Source organism: Prionailurus bengalensis, chromosome B3, assembly GCF_016509475.1.
Source record: "Prionailurus bengalensis isolate Pbe53 chromosome B3, Fcat_Pben_1.1_paternal_pri, whole genome shotgun sequence".
Classification (NCBI taxonomy): domain Eukaryota; kingdom Metazoa; phylum Chordata; class Mammalia; order Carnivora; family Felidae; genus Prionailurus; species Prionailurus bengalensis.
The window spans coordinates 43,087,696-43,113,212 of NC_057355.1; the positions used below are offsets into that span (position 1 = coordinate 43,087,696).

Below are 25,517 nucleotides of genomic sequence, written 5' to 3' on the forward strand. Positions count from 1 at the left end.
TAAGGTAGTCACATGGAGGAAGAGGAGACAATGTAGTTGTGGATTATTTTAAAAAAAATTATTTTTAATGTTTATTTTTTTTTTTTGAGATAGAGAGAGACACAGCATGAGCAGGGAAGGGGCAGAGAGAGAGGGAGACACAGAATGTGAAGCAGGCTCCAGGCTCTGAGCTGTCAGCACAGAGCCTGACGCGGGGCTCGAACTCACGACCTGTGAGATCATGACCTGAGCTGAAATCGTACGCTCAATCGACTGAGCCACCCAGGCGCCCCAATTTTGGATTATTTTAAAAAGAAAATCAGAGATAGGAATTTGAAGTTATACTTTTGTGAGATGGGAGAATTTGTGGAATGTTGTGAACCTTCCTTTTTAAAAATTACTTATTTATTTATTTTTAATTTAAATTCAAGTTAATGTATGGTGTTGTCATGGCTTTAGGACTAGAACCCTAGTAATTCATCTCTTGCATATGACACCCAGTCCTCATCCCATCAAGTGCCCTTCTTGATGCCCATCACCCATTTAACCTATCCCCTACCTGCTTCCCCTCAGCAATCCTCAGTTCATTCTCTGTATTTAAGAGTCTCTATGTTTTACCTCCCTCTGTGTTTTTATCTTACTTTTCCTACCCTTCCCCTTTGTTCATCTGTTGTCTTTATCAAATAACACATGAGTAAAATCATATATCTTTCTCTGACTTATTTTGCTTAGTATAATACCCTCTGTTTATATCCATGTTGTTGCACATGGCAAGATTTCATTCTTTTTTCATCACTGAGTAGTATTCCATTGTGTATGTATACCACATCTTCTTTATCCATTCATCAGTTGATGGACATTGGGTTCTTTCCATAATTTGACAATTGTTGATAGTGCTGCCGTAAACATTGGGGTGCATGTGCCCCTTCGAATCAGCATTTTTGTACCCTCTTGAACCTTCCTTTTTATAATTTTTATATCCACTTAGTGCTTTGAGGCAGTAAAAGGAAATTCTTTTATATAAGCAAAGATTTTTAAAGAATTTTAAATTTGCTGTTAGAAAACCACATTATTACTGAAGCAGTTTTTGTTGGTATCTTAGCTTTCTGGAGTCATTGTTTTAAAAAATGTAACACTTTTTTTCCTAAAAGTTTTATGTACATTCATATATACACACACATACACATTTATACACATACACATATACACACACACATTTATACACATTCATATATATATATATTTAAATGATAGGACCATTATTGTGGTTTTGGAAGATAATTTAGTAACTGAGAACTTAATAATTGTACTTGTAAATCTCTGAATTTCACATTTGAAATCATCTCTCGACATAGTATTAACACATGGTGATTTTGGAGTTTCATGATCTAACTTTCAAGTTTTATATAATCAAAATAAGTCCATTGAAGATCCAAAAGTCCTATACGTGATAAATATCGAGATGGCCATGACAAGCAGATTATAGGTTTCTTGTTAATTATATTTGGGAAACAGAATAATTACATTACTCATGGGAATTCACAATGTGTGTGAGTGTAATTTACTGTCCATATATTTGCTCTTTAAGGAGTCTGAGTCGTGAATCTTTATCTCCTCTCTGTTCCTTCTAAGCTATGGAAGCAGCGATGTAAATCTGTCTAGAAGCCTTTCAGTTCCATCATGGAAATTATGGTTATAATTGGCCTGGAAAACTAACTTTCTTTTTGAAAAATTTCTAGGTGGCTTTTTCATCTTTAAATCTGTTGCTACAAACACAAGCTCTTCTGTCTTCTATTAATTACCTGACAACCATTATCCCATCAGATGACCAAAGAAGTGATACCAAAGAAGTACAAATTTCAGCTGAAAAGCAACAAAAAAATTCAGGTGTGCAGAAAGGTATGAAAAACACTTGTTATTAACAAGCATATTAGAATACTAGAGGTAAATGGGAATCGTAGAGATCATCAAGTTCGGTCATTTGCATGCCATTTTCCCCACTTCTGTGCTTTTCTTCAAACAAAATCATATGTGAGTAACTGCTGTGTAAGGCAAGTGTAACTAATACTGGTGCTTTAAAAAAATACCTGTTTTTCTTCTTATTTTGGTGGTAGTGGGGAAGGCTGTAGGTAGATAGTAGGGAAGAAGACCTGTATTTACACTGAACTTTTCCTCCCTTCCCAGTGGCTCCTGAATGAGCTCCACAAAGGGTTAGTCTTCCCTTCCCATTTTACAAATAAGGTAGTAAGACCCAGAGACTTGGGGGTAACAGTACAGGGAGAGCATGTAGTTGGTTAAGAGCCCAGATTTTAAATCAAAAACAACTCAGTTCAAAATCCTGCCTCTGCTACTTAAATTATATGACCATAGGCACATTATTTAATTTCTCTGAGTTTCAGTGTCCTTATTTATGTTTTTTTTTTCTTGCTTGTGCATTATGAAAGTAACATCTCAGTATGAGAAATACAAACTGTACAGAAGATGTAAAGCAAAAAGAGTATTTGAAATCTTTAAGAGCTTGAGAATTTTATAATTTTTTAAAACAGAAATATGGTTCACTTAATACAATCAAGAAACCTTAATAGAGTTTGAATTACTCGAATTCCATGTGATAGAATGCTTTGTTTTATTTTTAGTGATTGTATCCTCTAAAGACAGGGACATTATTGACTTCAGACTATTTGCCAAGTTGAATGCTTTCTGTGTCATTGTTTGTGATGAGAAGAACAATATTGCTGAAATCAAGATTCAAGGTAAAAGTTCACATACTATTAAGAATTTTTTAAAAGAGAAGCTTTTTTTAATGGTAAAGAGTATACAAATGGAGGGCTCTGAGCTGTGAAAACTGGATAATTTTTTTTATGACATAATTGAATTATATATTTTCTTAGCTCTTTGGGATGTAGATCTTGGTTAGAATCTGACCATCAAATTGAATGACAATACTGGTGTTTTGAATCTCTCGGAGTTGTCTCAGAGGTGAAAAGGGATCCTAATGTCCATGTAGAGATGCTATCAATGGGCTGGGATGTGGGTCCGATTTTCAGGTCAAGGTCTATGAATATGCTTTATCTTGGTACAAATGCAAAAGAACCTTATGATGAAGAGAAAGCCTATCTATGAGCCCATTATGTTCTTTTAGGCAAAAGCTGCTGAAACTGATAGGACTGTGTTTTTACCAGCTCACTATGATCTGATAACGGTAAAGAATGTTTAATGAAATTCTTGAATAACTTAAAAATGAAAAAAATTAGTTTTTTTCTTTGGCCTTTCCAAGCTGACAATTACCTTTAGTCTACATTTGATTCATGAAACTTATAGCTTCCATATGAATGACTGGATATAAGATATAAAAGATTTCCTAAAATCCCAAGATAATCTGTTTGCTCTAGGTGTAGTTTTTTTCAGAAGGTTGAAACTTCAGATAATTGATTTATAATGAATGTATTGGTTTCATTGTTTATAACACTGAAAATGTATAACATTGCAACTAACTAATTTATCAGTTGGGAGTTCAAGCATAGTTAATTAAAAAAAAAAAATCACCCTAGGGGCACCTGGGTGTCTCAGTCGGTTAAGCGACCGACTTCGGCTCAGGTCATGATCTCACAGTTCGTGAGTTTGAGCCCCGCGTCAGGCTCTGTGCTGACAGCTCAGAGCCTGGAGCCTGCTTCAGATTCTGTGTCTCCCCCACCTCTCTGCCCCTCCCATGCTTATGCTCTGTCTCTCAATAATAAATAAATGTTAAGTTTTTTTAAAAATCACTCCAAAATGAAATTATGCAATAAAAAGAAATATCTTGAGGTCTTCTTATGGTAGGTCTTTAGAAATTATAATAATATAATTTTTTTTTCCAGGCCTTGATTCTTCTCTTTGTCTTCAGTCAAGAAAACAGTCACTGTTTGCCAGACTGGAAAATATTATTGTCACAGATGTTGATCCTAAGACAGTTCATAAAAAAGTAGGTGTAGTAAATAGATAGCTAATATGTTTTGATAATTGAGTATGAGATTTTATTTTTAAATATATTTTAAGAAATATTAATGAAATATATTTTGATACACAAATGTTTGTTTCTCTAATGATTATAAATATAAGCCTATTTATTTATTTATTTATTTATTTATTTATTTATTGTCTCAACCGAGTTAACATACAGTGTAGTCTTGGGTTTAGGAGTAGAATCCAGTCATTCGTCACTTACATATAATACCCAGTGCTCATCCCAACAAATACCCTCCAAATATAAGCCGTTTTTTAAATGAGGCTTTGTCATTACCCTCTTGAACAGAATACATTCTAATCTCTGCTTTTCAGGCTGTGTCAATAATGGGAAATGAAGTTTTTCATTTTAACTTGGATTTGTATCCTGATGCCACTGAGGGAGATTCCTATACTGACATGTCCAAAGTGGATGGTGTGGTATCACTGAATGTTGGCTGTATTCAGATTGTTTATCTTCATAAATTCCTCATGTCATTTCTGGTAAAAGTCACTATTTATATGTTGATTTTCAACTTAGAAATACTTAAGTCTGATAGCTATGATTTCAGATCTTATAAATTTTGGATTTTAGGATGTACATTCTTTTGATTATAGATGGTATTTGTATATTAAGATAGAGGTTAAAACCTCTCTTTAATAGTTGAAATCTGAGTCATTTAATTTGTCTAGAACTGGAATTATTTTTGCTAGAACATAAATTTTACTTGAAACCAAATTTTCAAGTAAAAAAATACTAAAAATATCCCCACCCCCACCCCCGCCCCACTCTGTTCTTCAGCCATATAACATTAGCCCTTATCAGGTGGCTCATAAATATGGATGGATGATCAGTGATTTTTTTCCTAATTCTAGATAAATGAGACTCAATTGAAAGTTATGTATAGGAAATAAATAGCACAGAAATAAAGAAGATGGTGTTATTAATGATGTGCTTGTCCTCTGTTTTTCTCCTTTTATACTTGGTGTCCACAGAACTTCCTCAACAATTTCCAGACAGCCAAAGAGGCTCTGAGTGCCGCCACTGTTCAGGCTGCAGAAAAGGCTGCCAGAAGTGTGAAAGATCTTGCCCAGAGGAGTTTTCGTGTTTCTCTCAATATTGATCTGAAAGCACCAGTTATAGTCATCCCACAGTCTTCTATTTCCACTAATGCAGTGGTGGTAGATCTTGGGCTCATCAGAGTTCAAAACCAGTTTAGTCTGGTGTCTGGGGAAGACTATTTAAACCCTCCAGTAATTGATAGAATGGATGTGCAGCTAACAGAGCTTAAGCTTTCTAGGTATATTCTCTTTGAATAATTATGGATTGAAGTGTTATTTAATGTTTTCCATGAATTTTGTGGCCATTGAAATTCATACCCAACATGCTTCGGTTGCACAGAATACTTTACTTTTATTTACTTTTTAAACAGGTTTTTAATATTTATTTATTTTTGAGAGAGTGAGAGAGAGACAGAGTGCAAGTGGGTGAGGGGCAGAGAGAAGGGGAGACACAGAATCCAAAGCAGGCTCCAGGTTCCGAGTGTCAGCAAAGAGCCCGACGTGGGGCTTGAACCCACAAACCGAGAGATCATGACCTGAGCTGAACTTGGAAGCTCAGTTGACTGAGCCACCCAGGCGCCCCAGAATACTTTAATTTTTAATCAACTTTTTATTTTGAAAAATTCCACAGTTACAGAAAAATTCCAAAAATATTACCATGATGATACCAATATTATCCTTTACCTGGGTTTACCAGTTGTTTACATTTGCTTTAACTATGTATGTCTGCATATTATTATTTAAAACATGTTTAAAAAATTTGTTTAATGTTTATTTTTGAGAGAGTGGGAGAGGGAGAGAGAGAGAGAGAGAGAGAGATGGACGGACAAAGTGCAAGCGGGGGAGGGACAGAGAGAGAGGGAGACACAGAATCTGAAGCTGACAGCTCTGAGCTGTTAGCACAGAGCTTGATGCGGGACTTGAACCCAGGAACCATGAAATCATGACTTGAGCCAAAGTCTGCCGCTTAGCAGACTGAGCCACCCAGGCGCCCCTAAAACCTCTTTTTAATTTAATTTTTAAGTTGAGATAAAATTGACATATTGTCTTGCTTTCAGGTATATAACATGATTCAGTATTTGTGTATATTGTGAAATGATCATCACAATAAGTCTAACATTTGTCACCACACATACTTACAATTTTTTTTCTTGTGATGAGAACTTTTAAGATCTACTTTCTTAACCACTTTCAGATATACAATACAGTATTTTTAACTAGTCACCTTGCTATACATTACATTCCCAGGACTTACTTACTTTATAATGGGAAGTTAAAACATTTTTTGCTGAACCATGAGTATAGAATTTGCTCTTAACCCCTTGCTCTAAATGCTTTAGCGTGTGTCCCCTAAGAACAAGGACACACATCCTTTTACATAATGCAGTTTTCAAATTCTGGAAATTTAACACGGATACAGCAATAACGTCTAATATGGAGTCAGTATTCAAATTTTACTAGTTGTTCCAATAATGTCCATTATAGTAATTTTTCCCTTGATCAAGGGTCACATATGGATGGCATTTAATTGTATCCTGTACTACTGAGGGGGATTTCTATATTACTAGTACTTACTTGCTCTGGAATAGTTCTTTAGTCTTTCTTAGTGTTTCATGATGAGACAGTTTTGAAGAGTACAATCTAGTTGTTTCATGGAATGTCTTTTAATTTGGTTTTGTCTGAGTGATTCTTCATGATTTAATTGAACTTATGTATTTTTGGCAAAACACTGCATACATAATGATGTATCTGTAAAGCTCCCACCAGATGACCCATGAAAATCTATATATTAATACATTTTAAAATAATTTCTACCCTATCCAAGGAGATTTAATTACCTTAATAAAAAAGGAAAATTACAAGGCAAGTCCAGAAAATAATCCTGGAGAAGAGCTTTATCAAACTCTTCAGAAAATGCTAATTGTTCATCTTGCCATTTTTTTCTTTAATCTCTGTATCAGTGCATATATTAGTCTTTGTACAACTATATTTGATGACTACTCCATGTATTCAACATTATGAATATCTTTTTAAAATTTAATCCATGTGTGACCTAATGTTTGAAGAAAAAGGTTTTCTTAATGGGTCATTGTATACCATGTATTTTACTCTTTCCCTAAAGTGAATTATAGATTGAGATTAGAAAAAACTAGCATGGGTTCAAATCACTATTGAGAGCAGTGACTTTTGATTTGAATGTCTTTTTAATGATAGGTTGCATTTCCCTCCTGTGTTTATGCGTATATATCAGTTATATTTTTAATTAGGACAGTGATCCAGCCAGGCATCTCCCATCCTGATGTTCAGCTCTTACACCCAATTAACTTGGAATTTTTTGTAAACCGGAATCTAGCTGCATCTTGGTATCACAAAGTACCTGTTGTAGAAATTAAAGGACACCTTGAATCAATGAATGTAAGTATGTGAGTGAAAAATACTTGTTATTGAAATTTTAGACTCTGAAGACTTTCTTAGGATAAATCAATAAGATATGTGAAATTTTTGAGTGGTTGGTGTAAGAACAATTTCAATGAGATGTTGTCCAAAAATATGTTCATTATTTAGCAGAATTTAATCTTCAGTTAAGTGTTATTGTGTGTGTGTGTGTGTGTGTGTATATACAAAAAAATATATATATATATTTATACACACATATATACATATATGCATACACACACATATATATATATATACACCATATATGTATATATATATATATGATATACATTATGAGTTTGGGGTATATAACATAGTAATTCAACATTTATTTACATTGCAGAAATAGTCACTACAATAAGTATAGTTCTCATCTGTCACTTTACAAAGTTAATATAGTATTATTGACTGTATTTTCCATACTGTACATTGTATCTCCATGACTTACTTATATTATAACTACAAGTTTGAATTTATTAATCCCTTACACACATTTCACATCCCTAATCCCCCTTCCCATCTGGGAACCACCAATCTGCTCTCTGTTTCTATGAGCCTGGTTTTTAGTTTTGTTCTGTTTGGCTTTTTAGAGTCTACATATCAGTAAAATCATGCTGTGTTTGTCTTTCTCTGACTTATATCATTTAGCCTAAGTGTTTTTGTTTTCTTTGGATAGATAAGCAGTAGGGGATAAGCAGTAGCTAATCATATGTTAGCTCTATATATTTTTAGGAACCTCCATACTATTTTCCATAGTGGCTAGTTTATATTCCTACCAGTAGGGCCCAAGGGTTCCCTTTTTTCCACATCCTTGCCAATATTAGTTATTTCTAGTCTTCGGTAATAGCCATTCTGAGAGGTGTGAAGTGATACCTCACTGATTTTGATTTGCATTTCCCTGATGATTAGTGATGTTGAGCATCTTTTCATGTGCTTGTTGGTCATTTCTGTGTCTTCACTGGAAGAATGTCTATTCATATCCTCTTCCTGTTTTTTAACCAGATTGTTTTTTTGTTACTGGGTTCTATGAGTTCTGTATATATTTTGATATTAACTGCTTATCAGTTATAGGATTTGTAAATATCTTTTTCCATTCAGTAATTTGCTTTTTCATTAAATTTTTTAAAATATTTTATTTATTTTTGAGAGAGAGAGAGAGAGGGAGAGACAGACAGACAGACAGACAGACAGTACAAGCTGGTCAGGGGCAGAAAGAGAGGGAGACACAGAGGCTGAAGCAGGCTCTAGGCTCTGAGCTGTCAGCACAGAGCCTGACGCAGGGCTCAAACCCACGAACCGTGAGATCATGACCTGAGTCAAAGTTGGATGTTTAACTGACTGAGCCACCCAGACGCCGCACTTTTTCATTTTAATGATTTTTTTTTTCTATGCAGAAGCTTTTTAGTTGATACAGTTCCATTTGTTTATTTTTCCTTCTGTTGTCCTGGCTTTTAGAGTCAGATCTACGGAAATGCCTTTAAGACTGATGTTAAGGAGCTTAATGCCTATGGGTTTTTTTTTAGGAGCCTTATGGTTTTGGATCTCATATTCATCTCATATTCAAGACTTTCATCCATTTTGAGTTCATTTTTGTATATAATGCAAGATAGTGGTTGAGTTTCATTCTTTTACATGTAGCTATCCAGTTTTCCCAGCACCATTTATTGAAGAGGCTGTCCTTTCCCCATTGTATATTCTTGCATCTTTTTTGTAATATTAGTTGATCATATATGCATGGGCTTATTGCTGGTTTATGATTTACGTGTCTGGTTTTATGTCCAATATCATACTGTTTTGATTACTATAGCTTTGTAGTATAGTTTGAAAGCAGGGATCATGACACCTTTGGCGTTGCTCTTTCTTTTTTTTTTTTTTCAATATATGAAATTTATTGTCAAATTGGTTTCCATACAACACCCAGTGCTCATCCCAAAAGGTTCCCTCCTCAATACCCATCACCCACCCTCCCCTCCCTCCCACCCCCCATCAACCCTCAGTTTGTTCTCAGTTTTTAAGAGTCTCTTATGCTTTGCTTTTTCTTAAGATTGTTATGGCTATTTGGGATCTTTTGTGTTCCCATAGAAATTTTAGAATTATTTGTTCTAGACCTCTGAAAAATGCCATTGGAATTTAGGTACGGATTGCATTGAATCTGTAGACTGCTTTGAGTAGTAATGTTAATTATTCCAATTCATGGGCATCAACTATCTTTCTATTTATTTGTGTCTCCTTCAATTTGTTTTATCAGTGGACAAGTATTTTGTTCTTTTTGATGTGATTGTAAATAGGATTGTTTCCTTGATTTGGCTTTCTCATGGTATGTTATTGTAGGGAAACACAACAGATTTTTTTGTACATTAATTTTGTATCCTGAAGCTTTACTGAATTCATGTATTATTTCTAACAATTTTTTTGTAAAATCTTTAGAGTTTTCTATGTATAGTATCATGTCATCTGCAAATAGTGTGACCGTTTTACTTCTTCCTTTTCAATTTGGATTACTTTTATTTCTTTCTCTTGCCTAAATGCTATGGCTGGGACTTCCAGTATTATGTTGAATAGAAGTGGAGACAATGAGCATCCTTGTCTTGTGTCTGATTTGGAGAAAAAGCTTTTAGCTTTTTACCAATGAGTATGATATTACCTGCAGGTCTGTCCTATATGATCTTTATTATGTTGAAGTATGTTTTCTGTATATCTGGTTTGTGAGTTTTTATCATAAATGGATGTTGAATTTTGTCAAATGCTTTTTTCTGCATCTGTTGAGATGATTGTGATTTTTATCCATCATTTTCTTAATGTGATATATGATGATTGATTGATTTGTGGATGTTGAACCATCCTTGCATCCCTGGAATATATTCCACTTAAACATGGTTTATGAGCCTTTAATGTATTGTTGAATTTGGTTTGCTAATATTTTGTTAGGGATTTGTATCTATGTTCATCAGGGATATTGCTTGTAATTTTTTTATTAATTTTTATAGTGTACTTTTCTGGTTTTGGTATTAGGGTAATGCTGCCCTTGTGAAATGAGTTTGGAAGTGTTCCTTTTTCATTTCCTGGAATAATTCAAGAAAGATAGGTACTAATTCTTCTTTAAATGTTTGGTAGAATTAACCTGTGAAGCCATCTGGCCATGGGCTTTTGGTTTTGGGGGAGTTTTTAAGTTATTGATTCATTTTCATTACTTGTAGTCAGTGTATTCAAATTTTCTATTTCTTTGTGATTCATTCTTCAAAGGTTGTGTATTTCTAGGAATTGTTCCATTTCTTCTAGATTGCCTGATTTGAAGGCCTGTAATTATTTATAGTAGTCTCTTATGAACCTTTGTATTTCTATTGTGTCAGTTATAGCTTCTCTTTCACTGCTAGTTTATTTGGACCCTGTCTTTTTTTCTTGATACGTCTGGATAGAGTTTTATCACTTTTGTTTATCTTTTCAAAAAACAATCTTTTAGTTTTGTTGATCTTTTTTTTTTAATGTTTATTTATTTTTGAGACAGAGAGAGACATAGCATGAGCAGGGGAGAGGCAAAGAGAGAGGGATACACAGAATCAGAAGCAGGCTCCAGGCTCTGAGCTGTCAGCACAGAGCCTGACGTGTGGCTCGAACTTGTCAACTGTGAGATCATGACCTGAGCCAAAGTTGGATGCTCAACCGACTGAGCCACCCAGGCACCCCTCATTGATCTTTTTAATTCATTTTTTAAGTCTCTGTTTCATTTATTTACTCTCTCATTTTTATCATTCCCGTTTTCTACTAACTTTGGATTTTGTTTGTTCTTTTTCTCGTTCCTTTAGGTATACAGTTAAGGTGTTTATTTAAGATTTCTCTTGTTTCTTGAGGTAGGCTTGTATTGTTATGAGCTTCCCTCTTAGAATTGATTTTGCTGCATTCTTTAGATTTTGGTATGTTGTATTTCTGTTTTCGCTTGTCTCTGGGTATTTTGTTTTCGTTTCTCCTTTGATTTTTTGATGACCCATTGGTTTTTCAGTAGCATGTTATTTAATCTTCACATTTCTATGGTTTTTCTAGTTTTCTTATAATTATTTCTAGTTTTGTACCATTGTGGTTGGAAAAGATGCTTGATATGATTTCAGTCTCCTTTTTTTTTTAAGTTTATTTATTTATTTTGAGAGAGAGAGAGAGTGTGAGCAGGGGAGGGGCAGAGAGAGAGTGAGGGAGAAAGAATCCCAAGCAGGGATTCCCATACCATCAGCACAGAGCCTGATGCGGGACTTGAACTCATGAACTTTGAGATCATGACCTGAGCTGAAATCAAGAATCAGATGCCTAATAGGCTGAGCCACCCACGTGCCCCTGATTTCAGTCTTCTTAAATTTTTTGAGAGTTGTTTTTTTTGACCTAATATGTCATCTATCCTGGAGAATGTTCCATGGTCACTGGAGAAGAATGTGCATTCTTTTGCTTTTGGGTGGAATGTTCTGTATGTATCTGTTAAGTCCATCAGATCTAATGTGTTAAGAGCAGTGTTTCCTTGTTGATTTTTTTGTCTAGGTGATCTATCCATTGATATAAGTCGGGTGTTAAAGTCTCCTACTATTACTGTATTACTGTCAACTTCTTCTTTTAGGTCTGTTAATATTTGCTATCTATATTTAGGTGCTCTTATGTTGGGTGCATATATATTTATAAACGTCCTACCTTGCTTTATTGATCCTTTTATCATTATATAATTGTCTTTTTTGTCTTTTATTACAGTTTTGTTAAGGTCAATTTTGTATGATGTAACTATTCCAGTGTTCTTTTCATTTCCATTTGCATGAAACATCTTTTTCCATCCCTTCACTTTCTTTCTGTGTGTCCTTACTTCAGAAGTGAGTCTCTTCTAGGTCTTGTTTTTTTTATCCATTCAGCTACTCTGTCTTTTAAATGGAGAATTTAGTCCATGAATTTAAAGAAATTATTGATAGATAGGTATATACTTTATTGCTTTTTAATTAATTGTTTTCAGGTTGTTTTGTAGTTTCTCTGTTCCTTCATTTCCTTCTCAATTCCTTTGTATTAGATGACTTTCTTTCATGTTATGTCTAGATTCCTTTCTTTTGTGTATTCACTATATGTTTTTGCTTGTGCTTACTGTGAGGTTTACATACCCTATCCTTTGTATGTAAGAGTCTATTTTAAATAGATAACCACTTACTTTGAACGTATCCAAAACTCTACATTCCCCCCCCAAACAGAATTTATGTTTTTGATGTCACCTTTTACATCTTTTTTTATGTGTCTTTTAAGTAATTATTGTAGTTTCAGTTAATTTTACTACTTTTGTTTTTTGAAATTTTTAGTAGTTTTATAAGTGATTAATCCACTACCTCTACTATATGTTTACCTTTTCCAATGAGATTTTTACTCTCATATGTTTTCTTTTTAGTCTCCTTTTTATTCATCTTAAAGAAGGCTTTTTAGTATTCTCATAAAGCTGGTTTAATGGTTATGAACTCCTTTAGTTTTTGCTTGTTTGAAAAACACTTTCTCCTTCTATTTGAATGATAATCTTGCTGGGTAGAGTATTCTGGGTTGGAAAATTTTTTTAGTACTTTGAATATGTCATGCTACTCTCTTCTGGCTAGTAAAGTTTCTTCTGAGAAATCTGCCAATAGCTTTATGAGGTTTCCCTTGAATGTAGCAAGTTGTTTTTGTCTTGCTGCTTTTAAGATTTTCTCTTTAATTTTGACATATTAATTATAATACGGCTTGGTGTAGTGCTCCTTGTGTTCATCCTTTTTGGTAATTTTCATGCCTCCTGGACCTGGATGTCTGTTTCCTTCTCGAGATTAGGGAAGTTTTCAGGCATTATTTCTTCAAAATGTTGTCTGCCACTTTCCTCTCTCTTCTCTTCTAAGACCTCTGTAATTTTAATGTTCTGTTTCTCTTTGTCCCTTAAGATACCTTCATTTTAAAAAAAATTTTAATGTTGTTTTTGCTCTGTCTTGGTAAGTTCTATTGCTTTATTTTCCTGCTCACCAATCTGTTCTCCTTCATCCAGTCTGCTGTAGAACCCCTCCAGTGTATTTTTCATTTCAGTTATCGTATCTTTAGTTCTCTGGCTTCTGTTTGTACTGTCTTATATTTTATATCTCCTTGTTGAAATTCTCACTGTGCTCATCCATTGTTTTCCTGAATTTCAGTGAGTATCTTTATGATCATAACTTTAATTCTTTATCAGGTAGATTGCTTAACTCCATATCATTAAGGTGTTTTTCTCAGGTTTTGTCTTATTCTCTTGTTTGAAAATATTTGTTTCCTCATTTTATTTGATTTTCTGTTTGTTTCTATTTGGTGAAACAGGCAGTCTTTTTAGTCTTGAATGGGTAACCTTGTTTAGGTGATGATTCTTCTTGTTCAACCTTGTCCTAGCTTATGGTTGTCTTCTGAACCTTTGTGGTTGTCTAACACACCTGATTTATTATTGGTATGCCCCCATTGTTGAGGGTGTGCCAAGATCTGTCAGTGATCCAAAGGGAGGAATATTATTCAGCACCTAGTTTAGGCTGATTAGAAGCCAGACCCTCAGGCAACTGCTTTTAAAGTATGCAAATGTATATAGTCCTGTGGGACTGCAATCATAATCCCTGCTCAGGGCTCTAGGAGATCTGAGCACCAGCTGCAGAAATTGGCGTATTGTATTGGTGTGTAAATGAATGTATGAACTCCTTTCTCTTGTTTAGGTGTAATAAGGCCAACGGGGATGTGCAAGGATGGTGTCTCCCTGCTTTTGTACCCTTAAAGCACCTTCTTAGTCTCTAGATATGTGGGAAACTTTAATCCTGTCCCTCAGGCTGATACTCAAGGCTGAGTAAATAGGCCTTTGTCATAGGAAGACTGAGGTTGTGCTTCAGTCTGCTGTCTGTGCAGTGCCCTGGGGGTGTTGACCTGCCAAGAACTGTCTTTCTGCTTGTTATGGTCCTCTGGAGCTCTGGAACACCAACTCTCTTGACTAGCAGGGCCAACGCATCAAGGGATGTTCTCTTTCTGGATTGTACATGGCTGCTGGCTTTAGGAAGACAGTTGGTGAGTGTAGGAGGCAGAGCAGACTCACTGGCTTCAGAAAGGCAGTGGGAAAATGTCCTGACCGTGTGTGCCCTTGGGCTTCAACGGTGAAATAGGCTAGTGTCTTGTGTGTCTGTGTACCAACTTTAGGCTGGGAGTGGGAAAATGCCAGGATCATTCACTAGTTCCAGCCACGGGTGTGTTGCAACTGCGTGTGCTTGCGCACGTGAGCCAGGGAGTGGGAGAACTCCACCACAGTTCTGCTCTCTGGTCCAGCCAGGATGCAAGGGAGCACTGCAATTGCCAGTGCACTGCAGCCTCAGCAAGTGCCTTGACTGTTCCCCTGCTCATCCCAGCAAGGCTCTGGGAGAGTGCCATATCCGGACTCCCCTGTCTGTGCTAGTAGGCTATGTGGAAAGTGCAACAGTGGTAGCTTCCAGCATGTCAGCCTCCCAGGAGTGTTTCAGATGTCCCTTGCTCCTTCAGCCAGTGTACCCAGATCAGCAAGTGAATTCCCCTCATATGTAGTCTAGGTGTTTTTCAAACTGCCAGTTTTTTCACTGGATCTTGGGGCAAGCCCTTTAAGAGGGGAATCTCAGTTTCCTACAGCACTTTGGGGCCTCTGGAGGTCAGCACTGTTGGTTTTCCAAGCCAGACCTTCTGGGGGCTCCTCTCTGTAGTGCAGATCCCAGGGGCAGAGGTGGCCCATGGGGAGTACCAACTCATCACGCCTCCAAGAGAAGCATCTCTGGTGAGATTCCCTCCCTGTTGTGTGACACCACACTGGGGGTAGATTTTTTTTGTGAGACGTGTCTCTGTCTTTCCAGCTCATTTCAGTGTGGTCCTTTTATCTTTTGTTTTGAAGAGCAGTTTACCAGGTTTTAGGTCTTTCTCAGAGTGAAATGATCCATGTGTAGTTTAGATTTGGTGTGTACATACATGGGAGGTGAGTTCAGGATCTTCCTATGTCACCATCTTGGTCTCCCTCTTCATTACTTAATTTTTAAATTTGCTGTATGTTGCAGGGAGTATGACTGGAGTCGCAAAAGATGAGTCCGCAAAGTGCAGTTAAGTGAAGGTCCTCATACTCGGGTGGGAATGAGGCCCTGACTCCAGAATGAAGCTTCTTTTTATTAGGATAATTGCTAAAGACTAGGTGCATAAAGTCAGCTCAGCAAGCCTGTTAATCAATCTAATGGTTTAGCTTTTCAAGGTTAATTTTGAGTTAATTGGTTTCTATAACACTAGGAAGGGTCAGGTATTAAGGAGCATCCAGCCTTAGACAATGTTAATGGCTCTAGGCGTTCCTTACCAGCCACAGCTGTGTTCAGCTGTGTAAACATGTCCTAAGGCCTTGCACCTTTTCCAGCCCTTCCCTTTTGAAGCCTTTTCCTTTGATGCTTCTCTCCTGCATCTCCCACAGCTGTATACATACACATTAGCAAGATCTGTGTGTAAGTTATTTATTAGTATAGTATATCTCATTCTATATATTATATACACATACTTTTAATTTCAGGGGTATCTGAGTACCTTTATAGCATTGAGAGAAATGATTATTTTTTATATCGAAGATAGCCTTTTTATTTCATTGGAGTTGTTAATTTTAAAAAAGTACAATTTTTGTTTTTTCTGAATTTGTCATTTCTTAAAATTATTTTTTAATTATTTTTTACATTTATTTATTTTTGAGAGACAGAGAGAGGCAGAGCACAAGTGGGGGTGAGGCAGAGGGAGAATGAGACACTGAATCTGAAGCAGGCTCCAGGCTCCGAGCTGTCAGCACAGAGCCTGATGAAGGGCTCGAACTCACAAACTGTGAGATCATGACCTGAGCTGAAGTCAGATGACTGAGCCACCCAGGCGTCCCTGAGTTTGTCATTTTTTTAAATGATCTGACTTCTTTAATCATTATTATTTTTCACTAAAGATTATATAAGTTAAGTAGTGTAACTAATCCTGACTGATAAATCACATTTTTTCCTCCAAACGTTTTATTACCATTGAAAATAAAAGTATTTAAACGAAATAAGTAGTGGAATAATTGAATGGGTAGTGAAGATCTAATTTTCAGTCACTGTGAAGGTTATTCTGTCCTTCATGTTTTATAAATAGTAATTTATTTCTATATTGAAATTGTCTTATTTTAAAATGAAGTACCTTTATCTTTTCTTTTAATGATATTTCACAGGTTAATCTAAATCAAGAAGATCTTAACCTTTTATTTAGAATACTAGCAGAAAATCTTGGTGAGGCTACTGAAGACTTAAATAAAATGAAGCCAAGAGAACAAAAGACAGGTAAGAGACTGACAGAAGGTGGCATAATACACGTATCTCCTTATTTTACACTTTAGCACGGGAGTCAAACCATAAAAATGACATAAATATGTATGTACACATTGTGATTTGTATTACCATGAAAAGAAAGAAGATATTTATTTGTTGAATACATATTGAATAAGACCATAGTTAGAGATGATGGACTGTCATTTAGTTATCCCAATAGTCAGTTACCAATTCAGAACTTTTTCTAAGTTGTGTAAGTTAGGAGGAAGCCATAAAAAGTATTTCTTTTTTTTAAATTTTTTTAACATTTATTTATTTTTTAGAGACGGAGAGAGACAGAGCATGGGCTAGGGATGAGCAGAGAAAGGGAGACATAGAATATGAAGCAGCTCTGGGCTCTGAGCTGTTACCACAGTGCCAGATGCAGGGCTCATACCCACAAACCGGAGATCATGACCTGAGTCAAAGTCCGATATTTAACTAACTGAGCCATCCACGCACCCCATAAAAAGCACTGCAAATCTGGTGGATTCCTGGAATAATTTTTGAATTTGCATGTATACAAAAAAAATTCAAAGTTTGCAGTAGGCTATGGTAGCATACTTAATCTTATTTTCTTAAGTTTATTTATTTATTTTGAGAGAGAGAGAGAGTGAAGGAGGGGCTGAGGGAGAGAATCCTAAGCAGGCTCTGTGCGCTGTCAGCGCAGAGCCTGATGCAGGGCTCAATCCCATGAACTATGAGATTATTACCTGAGCTGAAATCAAAAGTCAGATGCTCAACTGACTGAGCCAGCCAGGGGTCCCCGATTTTTAAGTGAGGTTTTGTAGTAAAATATCTTTAAGAATTGAAACATTTGGTAAATAACTCAGCAAAGAAAATGCTGACAAATTGTACTACGGTAAAAATTTAGAGAATTTAAATTATTAGTTGCAATGGCCCTTTGACTTACTTAAAGGCAAAGTAACTACTGGACTTAATTTTTACATTTTTTAAAATGTTTATTTATATTTGAGGAGAGACAGAGCAAGAGCAGGGGAGGGGTAGAGAGAGATGGAGTTGAATCTGAAGCAGGCTCCAGACTATGAGCTGTCAGCACAGAGCGCAGTGCAGGTTTCCAACCCACGAGCTCTGAGATCATGACCTGACCAAAGTTGGATGCTTAACTGACTGAGCTACCTAGGCGCCCCTAGACTTAATTTTTTAAAAAATGTTTATTTTTTAGAGAGAGAGAGAGAGAGAGAGAGCGAGAGCAGGGGTGGGGCAGAGACAGAGGAGACACAGAATCCAAAGCAGGCTCCAGGCTCTGAGCTGTTAGCACAGAGCCTGACATGGGGCTTGAACTCACAAACCATGAGATTATGACCTGAGCTGAAGTCGGATGCTTAAGTGACTGAGCCACCCAGTGCCCCTGTACTTAATTTTTAAAACTGTTATATATGTGTATTACACACACAGACATATATAATTATTTTTTCCATCGAATGGTACTATCCTAAAAGTGTGTGTGTGTGTGTGTGTGTGTTTATGCATTTTGCTTTTTTCTTTTAAGTAAAAGTTTATCTTGGTGTTTGTATCTTTAAATATAATATGTATAGATATGTCTCATTCTTTCTAATGGCCACCTGGTATTAAATTCTCTTGACGTATTATAATTTATTTAGCAAGTCCATACTGATGGACATTTCAGATTGTTTTCAGTGTTCCACTCTTCCCACATTGCTTTGAATGTCCTTGTCCATACACTTTTACAAGTGTATGTGTATCTGTAGGGGAAATACCAGGGCTACTGGATTAAAGGATATTTAATTTTTATTTACTTAATATATATTAAGTTAATGAATGTAACATTTTTGACATCTTGCCAATTGCTCCCCTTAGAACTTGTACTAATTTTGCACTCCTGCCAGTTTTTCTGTGCCTTTTCTAACACAGCATATTATTAGATTTTAAAGTTTTTGACAAATTGCTAAGTAAAAAATGGTATCTCAGTATATTTTTTTCATTTAAAAAACTTTTTTATTATATGTTAATCTGTATTACAGAGCACAAATAGTAAAGAATGCAGGTCTTAAGTGTACAGTTCAGTGAATTTTTATATATAGCTATACCGTATAGCTGTCAATCACCATGGTTAACATATAGAACATTTCTGGCCTCCCCTTGAAGGCCTTCCTATGTTCCTTCCCACTCAGTACACCCACTCTGCCCTCAGATCAACCTAGAATTGACTGTCATCCTAATTTGTAATACCACAGATAGATTAATTTTGCCTTTTCTTGAATTTCACATAAATGGAATCATAGAATTTACTCTTGGGTTTTTGGCTTGTCTCACTCATCATTTTGTTCATGAGATTCCTGCATGTTGTTGTGTGTGGCAGTAGTTTGTTCTTTTTAAATCTGTGCAGTATTCATCATATGGATTTATTAATATTGATTTTATCCATTCTACCTTTGATGGAGAACATTTAGGTTGTTTTGGTTGTATAGCTAGGCTTCACATGATAGGCTCATTTGTTAGGCTTACGATTAGCTTCAGTAACATGCTGAACACGATTTTCCAAGTGGTTGTACCAGTTTACCAGCAATGTATGAGAGTTTAGTTGTTTCACATTCTCACTGGTCCTTGGTATTGTCAGTATTTTTAAATTTCGCCGTCCTGGCTGATACACAGTGTTATTTTTATGGATCTTACTTGTTCCCTGATTACTACTGAAATTAAAACCTTTTCATATGCATACTGGCCATTTGGATATCCTTTTTTATGACGTGACTATTCAAGTCTATTGAGCATTATTTTTATTGAGATGTTTGTGTTTTTTTCTTAGTGATATATTGGAGTTCTTTGTTCTTCTGGATATGAGTCCTTTATTGGTTATATATATATATATATATATGTATATATATATATACGTATATATATATATACATATATATATATATATACATACACACACACACACCCTATCTGTGATTTGCTTTTCATTCTTTTAATGGGTCTTTTATTAATAGAATTAGTTAATTGTAGTGAATTCCAGTATACTATTTTTAAAAATGACGAGTGCTTTTTCTATTTAAAAAATCTTTGCCTATTCCAGGAGTTATTTTGTAAAACCAAATCATTTGCTAGAATTATTCCCCTGGATCACACTCTGTTTGGAACAGTGCTGGAGTAAGGTGATAGTTAAGAAACCTCACCCTATGTGTTTCTCAAAGATAATAATTGACAGCAATCGTTTTCCATATGCTTTTCTGGTATGGTTTACAGAATTCTTATGTTTTGTGTTCATGATCATAGATAATGTTAACTGAAGTAATATTAAGAACTAATACAATGATATTGAGGGTTAGTTGAGAGTAAAGACTTTCATGGGACTGATGAGTTTGGACTCTACCATTAGCCATCAGTGTGATGTTGGGGAAGTTTTATGTATTACAGTTTAGAAAGCAGTTTTATTGCATGTCAGAGTATATGAATTTCAGCACAACAACATCAGATCATATAGCTTTGCATTTGCTTTTTTGTATGGCATAAGAGGTTCTAATCATCCCTCACACTTTTTTCCTTTTCTAGCCTTAACTTTTGTTACCCTCTCCATGATTTAATCATATCATATTCTGTTCTGTTTCCCTAACCTCTCATGGTGTACTCTCTATGAGTTTCTACAATCTCTTGTCTTATACTTGGTTGTGCTCTCTGTGTGAGGAGGTCCTTAAGCTCTACCTGAATGATAACTCCCTTATTAAACCTTTCTTGGCCTCCCCATAACAATGTCTTAGTCTCTGTTTTCTGCACGTTTTTTCTAGTCTATTAACATTTGTTTACTCACTGTGACTAGGCGTAGTCTGCTTATTTTGTTTATTTGCATTTTAAATGTATATGTCTCTTCTCCTAAACTGTAAGGTTTTTGAGAGCAAGAGCTATGTATTACTGACTTGTGGGTTTTCATTGCTTGCACAGGTCCAGAGTTCTCATACATGTCCTCAATGAGCATTTGTGGGAAAAAAAAATGTGTGAATAGAAGTGAAAAAATTTCTTTTAAACATCTTTAGGTGAAATTAAAGGGCCACTTGAAATCTATACATCAAAACAAGATGTACATGCTTCCCAAGGTACTTTAATTGCTGGAGCTGAAGAAATGAGATCTGTAGACATCATTAATATGCTGCTGAATTTTGAAATCAAAGAGGTATCTGATTTTCATCTGTTTTTATTTAAAAAATTTTTTAAATATTTATTTATTTGGGGGAGACAGAGAGACAGAGTGCAAGCAGGGGAGGGGCAGAGAGAGAGACAGGGAGACACAGAATGTGAAGGAGGCTCCAGGCTCCAAACTGTCAGCATAGAGCCTGTCGTGGGGCTCAAACCCATGAAGCATGCGACCTGGGCCGAAGTCGGACACGTGGCCGACTGAGCCGCCCAGGTGCCCCTCATCTGTTTTTGTAAAGTGAATAAATAATAGATATTTGGAATTCCCTCTACTAAAACAAACTTGTAAATTACTGATAAGGATAAAAAAATTTTATGTAGGCTATTTATCATTTGTATGTAGCATTCGTAATTTGTAGCAAATTTGAGAGTATATGAAAGATGAGTTATATTTGGGGTATATAATGTTTCATAGAGAAAATGGTAGCATGTCCTATAAAATGCTTTTCAAATGATTTTAGGACATTAGGAATGTAGCTCACTTTGGATTTCGTATGAGAAAGTCAGGAAAGGGAAGTAGTGACAGATCCTTTGCAAATTTAAGAAACCCTTAATAGAATAAAACATAGTATGTCTACGTTTTTTAAGTGTTGTATTACCACTGTCTGCTTCATCTGCAGATTCTTGAGAGATGAAACGGATTTTCCTCTTCTGTATTCACACATTCAACAAATAGTCATTTCATGTGCTAAGTGCTGAGGATAGAGTTAGAAGGCATAGACTCTAATGAAAAAAACAAACAAAAAACAACTAAAAGTTTTCTAAGTGCTCCCATTAAAAATGTGCAGGAGGAGCTTGTGGCTGTGGATAATAAGGAGGGGGCATCTAAGTAGTCTGGAGTATCAGGGAAGATTTTTGGAGAAAGTGACATTTGAGATGAGCTTTTAAGGAAGATTAGAGTCTTTCTCTTACCCTGGGGCAAGGGGACTTGCAAGAAGTTCCTCCCAAATCCCTTCATCATTAATAGTAGAGGCTATGTTCTTCTGGCTTAAATACAATAAACTTAAAAAAATTAGTTCTATATTTTTGTCCGAAATGTATGCTTTGAAACTAATTTCTTATTAAAACTTCACTGTTTTCTGGTTAATGTTAGTGTTATTGAAGATATAGAAGCTTTAATAATTGAGACATGGATAGATGAATCATTCTTTTTGCAAATGGGCCTCATTAACAATGTGGATAGAAAACCCATACACCATCTTTAATATCATTTGTAGTAAATGTTATAGTTCCATCACTTTAGGACGTGGAGAGTGGGGGAGGCAATTTGCATTCCCCTAGGCCAATACTTGACAGTGTCTTAAGACATTTTTGATTGTCACTATCGGTGGAAAGGGAGCTACTGACAACCAATGAGAGAGGCCAGTGTTACCGCTAAACATCTTACAGTGCACAGGTCTGCTCCCTCACTAAGAATTATCCAGCCCAAAATGTCAGTGGTGTCAAGCTTGAGAAGTCTTGCCTTAGCATTAGTGTAACAATTGACCATTTTTCTTATAGACTTTCAGATGAAAGGCCATCCATCAGACTAGAAAGAACTGGGAGTTAGGCAGAACTACTTTTCTTGTTTTTGTTGTTGTTAATTTTACCTTGATAATCACTAGAATATAGTGGCAGTGCTTCAGAAGTCTGAACAAGTAAATGTACCTTCAAAGTCAATCACATGAGGCAATTTCTAGGCACAAATGGAAGTACTCGTATTTACATCGTGTGAATTTTTTCATTATGCCACTCTGGATGGTTATGAAATTGTTGACTTATCTTCATTATATATGAGTGAGCTTGTTAATGGTGATACTGGGGCCTTTTCTAGGTTGTGATTACTCTGATGAAAAAAGCAGAAAAGAAAGGAAGACCTTTACATGAACTAAATGTCCTGCAGCTCGGAATGGAAGCTAAAGTTAGAACCTATGACCTGACTGCTAAAGCTTATCTAAAAAAAATTAGTATGCGATGCTTTGAGTTCACTGGTAAGTGTGAAGTATAGTCTGTGTAAATTATTCATGTTACAGGCAGTGGCCCCTACCTCTGTGTGAGTAGTAAGCACATTTATTAATTTCATCATGATTATTTAGTTAGATTAAATTTATTACATGGATAAAAAAGAATTTGATATTTAAAAATTTATTTTTTGTGTAGTTATTTACCAGTAAGTAAGAATGTATCTAAATACATTTATATGTATGTGTGTGTATATATATATTTAGAATGAAGTTGAATTATATCTAAAAAGAAAAATGAAGTGTATCTTCTATGTCTATACATAACATTTTAATACTTGTAAAAGCAACATTTTATTACAACTCTGCTGTGAGAACTGATGTATTAGGAAATCAGAGCCCAGTTATAATACCCATGTGTAAAAGCCCAGGGACCCTTTATGAAAAGTGAGTTAATTTACTAGAAAATAGTCTTTGTTTGCTTTTTATTATTTTTTTTTTAAATTACATCAGTGTTTTTTGTTTTCAATGACATTAACCTATACTTTTGAAAAAACAAACAATACAGAAATATTATAGAGGAAAAATTTAACATCACTTTCTAGTTTCACTTCTTACTCCCATGTAAATACTAAGTTGTTGTTCATTGAGTTTCCTCAGCCTTTCAGATCCACTTTTTAAATTGCATCAAGCCAACTTTGAAAGTTGCTAAAGGTGTTTAAAGTTTATAGGCACTCTGTGGGGTAACTTTAAATAGAGCAAACATATTGAGAATAGTTTATGTATTTTATAGCTTTGTTCTTCAATTTAGTCTGATTTGATCAAATGAATAATACCAGTACTACCAAATGTTACAAAAGCTGTAATTGGCTGCTACTGTTTTGTTTTGTTTCTAACTTTTTTTAATGGTGTTTCTTTGTCTTTTTTCTTTCAAAGTCACTTTTACTGAGGTATGATCAGTATACAGTAAAACCCTTTTTAGTATATGATTCCATGAATTTTGACAAACTTACATATGTGTAAGTGGGTACTCTGTTTTAAAATACATTTGAAATGTTTGAAAGACTGACTGGAGCTGCCCTTGGTTTTTTTTTTTTTCTGTTAGACTCTGCAGGAGAGCCACTTCATGTTATTAACTCTTCTAATGTAACTGAGGAACCTCTGCTGAAAATGTCACTGACCAAGGTACCTGGCTTCCTTCTAGGATTCTTAAATATTTAAATACATGAAATTATGTAGTTCTTCCATATTTAATATTTCAGTTTTCTCCCTTAAATTTTTTCATTCGAAAGCTCATTGATTATAGTGAATTATGGAAAAGCACCTGACAGTCCTGGTGATATCAATAACCTTTTGAGTTAACCTTATGTTGTTGAGTAAGTGAGTGTATACAAAGTTCTGTGGTTATCCAAAGCAAAGTTTGTTATAATCTAGATATGCTAGCATTTCCCCTACCTTTAGCATTTGCCTCTAAGTAGGAAAAGGAATTTGAGTTTTTGCTTCTATAGAATTTGAGAAATGTTTATGTGGTCAAGTTTTTTGGCACATGCCTCTTTGCCATGAAGAAATAGGTTTATAGTGTTTTCATAGCATACTTTGAAAAATGAAGAATATATATATATATGTATATATATGTATGTATATATATGTATGTATGTACAATGTGTGTGTATGTGTGTGTGTGTATATATATTTCAGTGTTTGAATTATTAGTATTTTCGGCCCAGTGGTTTAATCTTCCACCTTTTCTAGGCAGACAGTGATGGACCAGAATTTAAAACCATTCATGAAAATACCAAACAAAGACTGAAGGTAAATATTTTGTAATTCACTATAAGGCTTTTTATATTAATGATTAAATCTAGCTTTATAGCTGTCTTCATTTGTGAGATGGTGAGGTCTAAAATTAAAACAAGGGTGACAATAATAATAGATCTAATCTTGTAGATGAAAGAAATGGGTAAAGAGTTGAAATAAAATTTTTACAAAAGTTGATTTAATTTCCTAAAATATTATTTTCCAAATATGAATTAATGATTACTTGTTGAGTACAAAAATAGTATGCTTTTTCCCGATTTTTCTTTCAAGTTTTTATTTAAATTACGGTCATTTAACATACAGTGTAATATTAGTTTTAGGTACAGAGTTTAGTGATTCATCACTTACATACAACACCCAGTGCTCATCACAACTGACTTCCTTAATCCCCATCATCCATTTAACGCACCCCCCAGTCACCTCCCTTCTGGTAACCATCAGTGTGTTCTCTATATTTAATAATCTCTTTCTTGGTTTTCCTTTTTTTTTCTTCCCATATGTTCATCTGTTTTGTTTCTTAAATTCTACATCTGAGTGAAATCATATGGTATTTGTCTTTCTCTTACTGACTTATTTCACTTAACATAGTACTCTCTAGCTCCATCTGTGTCATGGCAAAGGTAAGATTTCATTCTTTTTTATGGCTGAGTTAATATTCCATTGTATTATATATATATACACCACATCTTCTTTATCCATTTATCAGTGGATGGACATTTGGGCTCTTTCCATAATTTGGCTATTGTTCATAATGCTGTTGTAAACATCGGGATGCATGTATCCC

General features: G+C 35.2%; 1 protein-coding gene across 4 annotated transcripts in view; it reads left to right on the forward strand.

Annotated features, from left to right (window-relative positions):
- VPS13C (vacuolar protein sorting 13 homolog C) overlaps positions 1 to 25,517 on the forward strand; it is a 209,766-nt gene that overhangs the window by 86,515 nt on the left and 97,734 nt on the right. For all 4 annotated transcript variants that reach the window (XM_043555278.1, XM_043555280.1, XM_043555279.1 and 1 more), the window contains 11 exons: positions 1,719 to 1,878; positions 2,616 to 2,732; positions 3,837 to 3,940; positions 4,297 to 4,464; positions 4,957 to 5,261; positions 7,290 to 7,437; positions 16,667 to 16,775; positions 20,819 to 20,955; positions 22,789 to 22,945; positions 24,021 to 24,100; positions 24,668 to 24,727. In XM_043555278.1, coding sequence (XP_043411213.1) covers positions 1,719 to 1,878; positions 2,616 to 2,732; positions 3,837 to 3,940; positions 4,297 to 4,464; positions 4,957 to 5,261; positions 7,290 to 7,437; positions 16,667 to 16,775; positions 20,819 to 20,955; positions 22,789 to 22,945; positions 24,021 to 24,100; positions 24,668 to 24,727 — 1,545 coding nt within the window. The remainder of the gene's footprint in view (positions 1 to 1,718; positions 1,879 to 2,615; positions 2,733 to 3,836; positions 3,941 to 4,296; positions 4,465 to 4,956; positions 5,262 to 7,289; positions 7,438 to 16,666; positions 16,776 to 20,818; positions 20,956 to 22,788; positions 22,946 to 24,020; positions 24,101 to 24,667; positions 24,728 to 25,517) is intronic.